Genomic DNA, 9,788 nt, shown 5'->3' with positions numbered 1-9,788 from the left:
AATCAGCTAATAAAAGTAATTCTAGCTTTTACCCTCTTCTCCAGTCATTCTTCTCATCTAAGTCAGTCAGGTTTGATTTGTTTATCTTAACCAAAAAAGATGCCGAGGGCTCTGTTGTCTCATTTTCTCATTTCTACCATAGCCTAAACCCAACCCATCCTGATTTACCAAGTGTAGGTTTGTACGGGGGGTCAGCTAATAAGTAGATTACGTACCTACTTACTAGGTAGGTAGAGCTCAAGAAGACATGCCAAAGATGTTCTTCCCTCATCTGGAAAGAATGGCATTCTTTTTCTTCCTCCCTCATTTCTCTCTCTCTCTCTCTTTTTTTTTTTTTTTTAATTTTCAGAAACATGGATTCAGACACCTTGCAAGCCTTCCAGAAAGAACTCACCTGCTCCATCTGCATGGACTTCTTCCTAGACCCCGTCACCATAGACTGTGGGCACAGCTTTTGCCGTCCCTGCCTGTGCCTGTGCTGGGAGGAAGGCCAAACTCCAATGTGCTGCCCTGAGTGCAGGAGAGGATCAGAGAAGCCAGATTTCAAGACCAACATCGTACTCAAGAACCTGGCTTCCCTTGCCAGACGGGCCAGAGCTTCCTACGTCAACAGCTCTGAGGAGCACACCTGTGTGGCACACAAAGAAGCCAAGGGGGTCTTCTGTGACGTTGAAAACAGCCTGCTCTGTGGGCTCTGCTCTCAATCCCCAGAGCATGTGGCTCACAGCCACAGCCCAATGCAATGGGCTGCTGAGCAATGCAGGGTAGGTGACGCCTCCAACGCACTGGGAAAGCCTTAGGCCCCTAAGTCAGAGAGAGATGAGGATGATGATAAGGAAGCTGATGAGAATGGGGATGGTGGAGGTGGTGATTTTTCCATGTAAATGCCAAGATATAAGTGTATCCTCACAATGCTGTCGACCCATTGGGACACTATTACCGGAGCTGTGATGAGCCGTTACTAAGGGAGGTTTCATCAGAAACACTGTCCAAATATGTAGAATCAGTGTGATTGTGGGGCAGGTGCTCAGCACCAGGAACTCCGACTTCTGATGCAAGTTTGACTTCTTTGTAGTCAGTTATGTAAAAATCTGGGTGAAAATTTCTCAGGAAATGGATGATATGATCAGTAAGGTCCCCCTAAATGTTCTACTGATGTTTCTGTCACCTAATGTACCAAATATTAGAATCAAACTATGTTAATGTGAAAAAATCAGACCTCTTCATTTTAACTCAAGGTGGCTTTTTTCAATGACTGCCTCTTACCATAAAATAAGGGGATGAAATTTACAAAATCATGTTCTGTGTCGCAGAAGCTCATGGTTACTTTGCAGGAGAATCTTCTAAAGAGAATGGACTCCTTATGGAATATGACTCAAGAAATGCAAACCAGTCTGAAGCAGGAAACAAGTAAAACCCAGTCTTTAAAGGTAAGAAGCAACATGTTCTGTTTATTTTTATGCAGATTGATGAATGCTTGCCTAGATTTTTCGCTAAATTCAAGTTGCAGGTTAAAGGATAATGGTTTCTGTCTAGGAAAAGTAGTGGTTTCAGGTGATGTATCAGTAATCACAAATACACTGGCCAATAGAAGTTAGTGCAAGGAATGCTGCTGACCCTTGAACAACAGGGGGAATTAGGGTTCCACAGACTTGCAGTCAAATGTCCAGTTATAACTGTCTCTCTCCAAACGTCCTCATCCCTTGTTACCTGTAGGGCATTGATCCAATACCACAATGCAACCCAAATCAAGGGATGTTCAAGTCCCATGTATAAAATAGTATAGGACAAATGCATACATCGACTCTCTGCATGTGGGATCCTTAACCTCGGATCAAATATACTGTCTTTGATATGCCATTGGTTGAATCATGGATAGGAATCCCTCAGGTACAGGGGGCTGACTGTATATTTATATTGAAAAAAACGAAGTATTAGTGGACTCTCGTAGTTCAACAAACCCATGTTGTTCAAGGGACAACTGTGTGTGGCATAACCCAGGCTTGGTACATGTTCCTAGTTCTACTTTCAGGGTTTGGAAACACCTTTTCAGAAACTGAGTAAAAGACAATATTGCACTAAGTTTGGCTGTGAAGGAAAGGAGAAAAATATAGTAGTACCCAGAGGAAAACTAGAGAATGTTTCAAAAATCTGTGTAATATGGTGTATACATAAATACTTTTAAATATGTAGAAAAATCAGGCAAAGGAACAAAACAAAAAGAAGATTACAGTAACAGAAAATAATTGAAGGTGTAAGAACCCCAAAGAAGCATCACAGATAGAGAGAGCCTGGGACCCCTTAGGGGGCTCAGTTTAACATGAGAACACACCCGGAACATAGAGAAAGCATGGACAAAAGGGCCAGCACACACTCAAGACATTTTGAGGGTTGAGGTAGAAGATTTTTCCAGTAAGTTCTTGACGAAGCTAAGGAAATATTTGATGTTTGAAGATTTCTGCTGAGAGTGAGGATATGTAACCCCGTTCATCCCCTACTTCTGCAGGAGTATGTGGCCTTAAGGAAGGTGATGATCAAAGCTGAATATCAGAAGATGCATCTGTTTCTCTGTGAGGACCAGCACCTCCACCTGGACACAATAGAGAGAGAAGCCAAGGAGATTTTCCAACAACTCAAGGAAAGTGAACTCAGGATGATCCAACAGAAAGAAAGCCTGAAAGACATGTACAGAGAGCTGACTGAGAGGTGCCACAAGCCTGACATGGAGCTTCTCCAGGTGAGAACGGGGAGTCCATCCTCACAGACAGGCATCCTTTTGGGAGCAAGGTGGCCATAACATTAAAATGTTACCTGCACACAGCATTACTCTCAGCTGTGATGATGCCCCTTGACTCATATCATTACGTTGGTCCAATGACTTATTTCCTAGTGTCCTGGTAATCTTTGGGAGATTTTTGTCCTCGGTAGCTAAGACAGGACATAATTATTTCAGTGTCATCAGGAGTACCATCTACACAGACAGATTACTCAAAATCAGGAAATCTCTGTGGCCATGGGAACGTTAATTTTGTGGGGGTCATTCTCAGTTTATGTTCCTCTGATCCACTGTCCCAGTCTGTTATCTCCAGCAAAGCAACTTGCTGCAGACACATTGGGGTTTTGCCCATTGCCTAGGCAAGATTTGTGCACTCTTTAATTATTTTTATATGGTTTCCTGTTTTGCTTTAATTGTATCATAAATGGTCAGGTCTCTCCCTGGGAATAAGGTGGAACAAGGAGTGACACTGGAAACCTAGATCTTGTTGCATCACTTCCCACCCCTGCCTGACTTCCTTCCTTCCACAATGTACCCTGAGGAGACGCCCCTCGTGTTTCTGTTTCAGTTCTGTTATTAAGATAGCCTGTGATTATTCTTTAAAGGGAATAGGAAAAAAAAACACATTATCAAAACCAATTCTAACATGTAACATGACAGAACAATCATGATTACTCTTTTTTTTTTTTTTTTTTTTTTTTTTTTTTGCAGGACTTGGGAAACTTATTGGAAAGGTGAGTTTACACTAATGATTTCTGACTTCTGAGCCAGTCATTGTCTGCCGATGAGGCATGTTTTGAGCTATTAACATTGTCATCTGTGGCTATTTTCCATTTTCTTTCAAAAAAGGCCCCGAGGCCTTCTCCTTGGTCTCAGAAGTTTCCTTTTTATGTGGCTGAATACAAATATACCTAAAACCCATCTGACATTCTGGGCTTTGTTCCAGCCAGTCAGCCCCATTGTCTCCATCCTTATCACAATAAACATTCTGAAGGGATCTTTCTAAGGTATATCAGACGAGGCACTACAGAGTGGAAGGTGTAAAAGACAGGAAAGAAGGAGCTTTCCTAAGAGTGGGAAGGGAGTGTGTGCATTTGTCCCCAGGAGTAGCACTGACTCGGCCTGTTCTATCACAGCAGACCTCCCTTGTAGGCAAGAATTCAGGGGGAATGGCGTCCTGGTCCCACTTCAGAGCAGGGCTGCCAGGCTGGAGTTCATTCCCCTTGCTTGGCATAAAAAAGCAAAGCAGTCTGGCCCTGGGACTAGACACTGAATGTATCACTGGTGACTACTTGCAGACTCAAGTCTCAGTGGCTTTGCCTGAATTTTCTGCTCTCTGTAAGACACCCAGGATTTTTGTATTCCCCAAGGTGGAGGAGATAGAAGGAATGATTCTGAATAGTTTTAAAAATGGAATAATATCTGAGAATAACGGGGAAGTTGGAATTTTGTATAACTTTAGAATAAAGGCAAGGTATCATTTCTTACATCCCCAAGAGGGTAGAATAGAATGTTTCTGTACACAATTAACCCCCAAATGGGAGAATTCTGATGAAATACCTTGGATTAAAAGCTCCTATTTTTGTAATGGTTGTGTGATCATCCTTTGCTCTGGAATGTCTGATGTCATTATAGGACTGAATTGGTGCAGATGCAAAAGCCTCAGCCAGTGAACCCAGAACTCACTTCATGGCGCTTCCCTGGAATCCTAGACATGCTGAACAGCTTCAGAGGTACATGTCAACCTTGTGGCCTCAGGCCTCAACTTCTTTCTGGTTTATAGGAATGAGCCTTCCACCATCTTAGTTTTAGTTTTGCAGACGTGAAGGTGGTACATGACTTTTCAAAATGATCTCCTCTCCCTGTATAGTTATCACAATGATCAAAACTGAACTTTGCAAGTTATAGTGTACTGAAAATGAAGAGCAAGATACATATTTTTAATTACACCTAACATAGGCAGAATAAGAGAAGAGTAATCAGGTTGGTCATGTGATTTTGAAGAGAGAGAATATTTACTTCCCAGAGTAGCCACCAATAGTGTATGTTTGTTCAGTTTACTCCACTCTTGAAAGTTTAAATATGTCATTGATGGCTTTGAATTGCTTCTATATTCCAACTGCATTTATCATGCTTTGCACAAAGAATATTTATTATTCATAAAATCAGAAAGTTGTGACCAGAAAAAAAGACCAAAATTTTCAGAAGCAGAACAATTTTAATGCTGTTAGATCAACCTCGAAACAAATAGAAGGAGAAGGCTCTGAGCATGACTCAAGCATATTAGGCCCATACTAGAGAACAGGTCTAGACGCAGAGGGCTGAAATCGGGATCAGGCTAACGTGGGTTCCAAACAGGTAATGTAAAGACAGAACGTTCTCTTCAGAAACTTCTACTCTACGCGTAAGGAGGATTTCCATCAAGTATTTTAACACTTGAAAATGAGACACATACAGTTTATATCCCAGTAAATCCCCATATAATAGCAAAGTGCTGTCTATTTATTAAACAACATTAAGGACAATCAGCACAAGAGATTTCTAAAGTAAAATTAGTTTTATGTGTGTCCTGAAATATATTTCCTGAAGGTTGACATTAAATCACTGCTTCACACTGTTCAAGATACATTCTGTTTTTGTTTTTTTGCCTTTGCTTTTTCTGTATAAGTTGAAGGATTTATGTGTGCTGCAAAGGTAGTGATAAGTTCTGCTCTTCATAGATGTCAGTCAGGACTCTCTTGCTGTCTTTATTTTCCTTTTTCTTTGGAGGAGGGGCAACTGAAGAGACTCTGCCCTTCAGGACATGGAAATCCCATCGGTGACCTTATTTTTGCCTCTTTCTGCAGTGCATAATGTTCTGACTCAGGAAACCATCACTCACTATATGAGCCTTCCTGAGGACGTGAGAAGTATGATGTTTGGAGATGAGCGTCAGGGCACGTCCAGAGAGCCCCAGAGCACGCAGAGCTTTGCGGCATGGGGAGCTCAGACCTTCACCTCTGGTAGGCATTACTGGGAGGTGGACGTGCCGCACTCCTTGAACTGGATCCTGGGAGTCTGTAAAGATTCCTTGGTAAGCGATACTGGTATCACTATTGATTTTGAAGAAGCTTCTCTCCTGTTTTCTTTGAGGATGAACAATCATTATCGTCTCTCTACTAACTCCCCACCCTTAATTCAGTATATGGAAAAGCCTCTGGGTAAGATTGGAGTCTTTCTCGATTACGACAATGGAAGCGTGAGCTTCTATGATGCTGACAAAGGTTCCCTCATATGTAGCTTAGTTTCTTCCTCCTTTTCTTCCCCTCTGAAGCCTTTCCTTTGCCTTGGTTCCCCATGAGAAGTTGTGGTTGACCATTTATTGGACGAACTTCCATGTCTGAGGAAACTATTGTCATGTGAGGCAGCGGGACCACACCTGTCTTTGAGCACATTGCAGCTTAAGGGAGCACACTTATTATATGTTTACAAAATGCATAACCACACTGAATGCATAAAGGTGTTTATTAAATTTTCTTTTAATAAAAATTGTTTATAATTGAACATAACCAATAGCTTTTTCTTCTTTTTAAAATAACAGTTGTATTAAGATGAAATTTATAATACATATAGTCACAATTTCCCCCTAAATATTAACATAAAATTGTCATAAAAATTATAAGTCGCATGCTTTTGCTTAGCAATTACCACACCATATTGCCAATTCTTCAAATCCTTCATTCACATTCAATAATACTTTGCCTCATCTTGCCCAGTACAATGAAAGTGATCTTTCTTTACAAACACAATTATAAACATGTGCTCCTGGAGTGTGACAGGTTCTGCCAAACTCTGGTAGGTTTTTCATAAATAATCTTGGGTAATACATTTTGTCACACTTCACCTGTCATTAAACACAGAGTAGACAGATTAGTAAAAGACTGAGATTAGTAAACACTGAAAAGACAGATTAGTTAAGGACAGAATTGATTTGTAAGGGAAAACATATTTAAAAATTTAAATTTTAAGGCAGAAAATTCTTTGAAAGGGTTACAATATACTTAATGTAGATTCTTAAAGTAACATTTGTTTTTTGACATACATGTTAATTGAAGCTCATTTGGAATTTATATTGAGTAAATAAGCAGAAAAGTGATTCAGAAGATATTGACAATATTTTTAAAAATGCAGTTATTATAATACCCAACCCAAATATCCTTCAATGGATGATTGGATAAAGAGGTGGTACATTATATGATGGAATAGTACTCTGACAAAAAGGTGAAATATTGCCATTTGCAACAAATTGGATGGATCTGGAGAGTATTATGCTAAATGAAATAAGTGAGACGGAAAAGGACAAGAGCCTTATGGTTTCACTTATAAAAAGGATATGAAAGAAAAAGTAACAATGCAGACAAACCAAAATGAACTCATAGATATAGACAACGGAATAGTAGCTACCAGAAGGAAAGTATGGTGGGAGAATAAAAAAGGTAAAGGGGGTCAAATATATGTTGACCAAAGGGGACTAGACTTTGGGTGGTGAGCATACAATAGACCATATAGATGTCACATTGTAAAGGTCCACCTGAAATTTACATAATGCATTAACCAATATTCTCCCAATAAATTTAATAAATATACAATGATTTTAATATGCAAATAGACACATATAGAGTCTCTATGCTAATAGAGTCTCTAAACACCCTGCTTCCTCACACACAGGTGACTTTTTTTCAACCAGCGAAAAATCCGATGGGTTTTAAACTGAACAAGTGCCGCTAATGTCCTAGCCAATGTTTTACCTGCTGAGAACAAACACAACAGTGAATGCAAGAGACACTTCCTTTATCTCTGGTATTTTATACTGTGTAAAAGTAAAGGAACAAATATTCTGGGTTCTTAAAACAAAAGCCTGTCGTGGGCCTGAGGGTCAGTGGAGACTTTAATGTCAAATTGGTTTTTAACACTGAAGGTGAATATATGTGCAGAATGAACTATATCAAGAGGAAGGAGTAGAAGTTGGACACTGACATGGCCGTGCTAGGTGAACAGGTTTGCTTATGACATGAAAACTGTTTTCCTGCATTTGGACCATGAAGTAGGAATCGCAGTCATACCTATTTTGGTGACTCCAGCAAGCTCACAAAACAGGTACACAACCACAGCATATATTCTAGATAATGAACCACAACATATGATTGTAATGTCAAGAAAATGGAAAGAACAAGTCCACGTTTCACACTATCGTCACATTGAATAAAAATAAAAGGAGGTTACATTAAAGTAGAAGCATAAAAGACAATAAAATATCATTGATTGGCTTCAACAGAGAAAGTCTCCTGACTTAACCCTACTCATGTGTGGCCAGTGTAAATGAAAGGCCTGACAGGGAAGTTGAATATGCCATGGGGGTATACTGAAATGAGGGAACGCTTTGCAAGATCCACAAAGCTCAAACTTGCACTGTCAGCATAAAAGCACACACCAACCCTGCCCAGAGGTTTCTCTATGAACTGAAGAGTCATTGGGCCCAATGAATATTCCGAAATATTCAGATCCTACCCAAGACAGGGGCTAGGAATGTAAGATCAACGATAACTAAGAAGGGCAAAGAGCCAGTGCATTTTTATTGTTAAGTCTGACTGTCAATTCTGAGGGACTTTTATAACCATAGAAACAACCTACAGTTGGAAAGGATGTTTCACCATGGAGGAAACTGGCACTCAAACTTTATGTCACTTAAACAATTTTCATTAAATAAATCTCATATTTTAGGCTTCCTATTGGTAGTTTTTACCTCCTACTATTAGTTTAGCTACTGTTAGTTTAGCTAGAAGATGGTGATTTTAATTGGACACAATTGGATTAGGCTTTCTGCAATCATGGTTAAAATGGTCAGTAATCATCACTGAAATTCACAAATCTGTCCACCCCGGTTTTACACTGAATTATCGCAATTCCAACCACGATCCCCATCATCATCACCATCTACTCGTGCTGTAAAAGTTTAAAGTGTAAAAATGTAAAAGCTCTAAGATTGAGAACATCCCTTCTTCCATAGTTTATCCTAGTGCCTTGTATATAATGCAATAGTTAAGAACTGCTTGATAGAAGAGAGAACCACCTAATGTTTTACCTTTGGTTACACAATCATGCTATACACAAACATACTCAATTCACACAACCAAATTTATTTGTTTTAATGGCCTATCATATTTCATTAAGAGCATCCTCTCCTCACATTTTACCTTATTTTTAATAGAAAGGTTAATTAAAATTAAACGAAATGTTTTACAGTTTGTTCAGACCTCACCTGCTACCTTCATTTTGGAAATTTCAAAACAACTGAATTTATCTCCTGTGTCAACCCTGATGCATTCAAACAATTAACATAAAAAGATTAACGGTATACCCATAATTCAATTATACTCCTTATCTAGATGAAAAGATGTATTCCTCAAGTCAAAAGTTTGAGGGCAGCAAATAACAATTGTTTTAAAATAAATGGGTTTGGCTACAATATAGTTTTTTTGTTCTTATACTAGGCACTTTCCCTGTACCTAAGATATCCTCCTTTGAAAGAATCAATTTCCTATAGGTCTGTTGGGTTCTGAAACACTTCTTAAAGAAACCACAGTGTTTCCTTAATTAATCTGACTCTGAAAACTGAAATCTGTCTGAAACAGAGAATTGAAGAGACATTGTTTTAAACACTCAACTTAACAATGAGTGTTTCTTGAGTAATTTCATTTCATTGAATATACACCTGATATACAGCAAACATGCACATAAATACATACATAGAGATAATATAATATAAATAGCTTGATAGACATGATAGGTGAATTAACATCATGGCAAAATATCACAATTAGTATATATTTATTGCATGACTCAAAAAACCGCAAGCTACCTCATGGCAGTTATCTTCTGTACCCTCACAATTATACATGAGCAATCAATTTATACAAAAAATAATAGAGGAAAAACAAATAATCATATTAATTTATAAAATATATACAAAGAA

The 9,788-nt window shown here is 38.9% G+C and overlaps 1 protein-coding gene across 1 annotated transcript; it reads left to right on the top strand.

The window, feature by feature from the left end:
- Positions 1-353: 353 nt before the first annotated feature.
- LOC117030907 (putative tripartite motif-containing protein 64B) lies at positions 354-6,116 on the top strand. Its single transcript, XM_033121155.1, has 5 exons — positions 354-764; positions 1,335-1,430; positions 2,507-2,787; positions 4,412-4,509; positions 5,623-6,116. The coding sequence occupies exons 1-5, from the start codon at positions 354-356 to the stop codon at positions 6,114-6,116; spliced, it is 1,380 nt and encodes a 459-aa protein (XP_032977046.1).
- Positions 6,117-9,788: the final 3,672 nt, after the last annotated feature.

Source organism: Rhinolophus ferrumequinum, chromosome 11, assembly GCF_004115265.2.
Source record: "Rhinolophus ferrumequinum isolate MPI-CBG mRhiFer1 chromosome 11, mRhiFer1_v1.p, whole genome shotgun sequence".
In the NCBI taxonomy this organism is placed as follows: Eukaryota; Metazoa; Chordata; class Mammalia; order Chiroptera; family Rhinolophidae; genus Rhinolophus; species Rhinolophus ferrumequinum.
Note: the sequence above shows the minus strand (reverse complement) of the source record. Positions and strands in the feature narration are given on the sequence as shown.

Excerpts from the sequence above, each read along its gene's own strand:
- LOC117030907 (XM_033121155.1), top strand. The coding sequence starts at position 354 with ATGGATTCAGACACCTTGCAAGCCTTCCAGAAAGAACTCACCTGCTCC. Across the intron at positions 765-1,334 it reads GGGCTGCTGAGCAATGCAGG|GAGAATCTTCTAAAGAGAAT; the intron begins GTAGGTGACGCC and ends GTTACTTTGCAG. Across the intron at positions 2,788-4,411 it reads GGCATCCTTTTGGGAGCAAG|GACTGAATTGGTGCAGATGC; the intron begins GTGGCCATAACA and ends ATGTCATTATAG.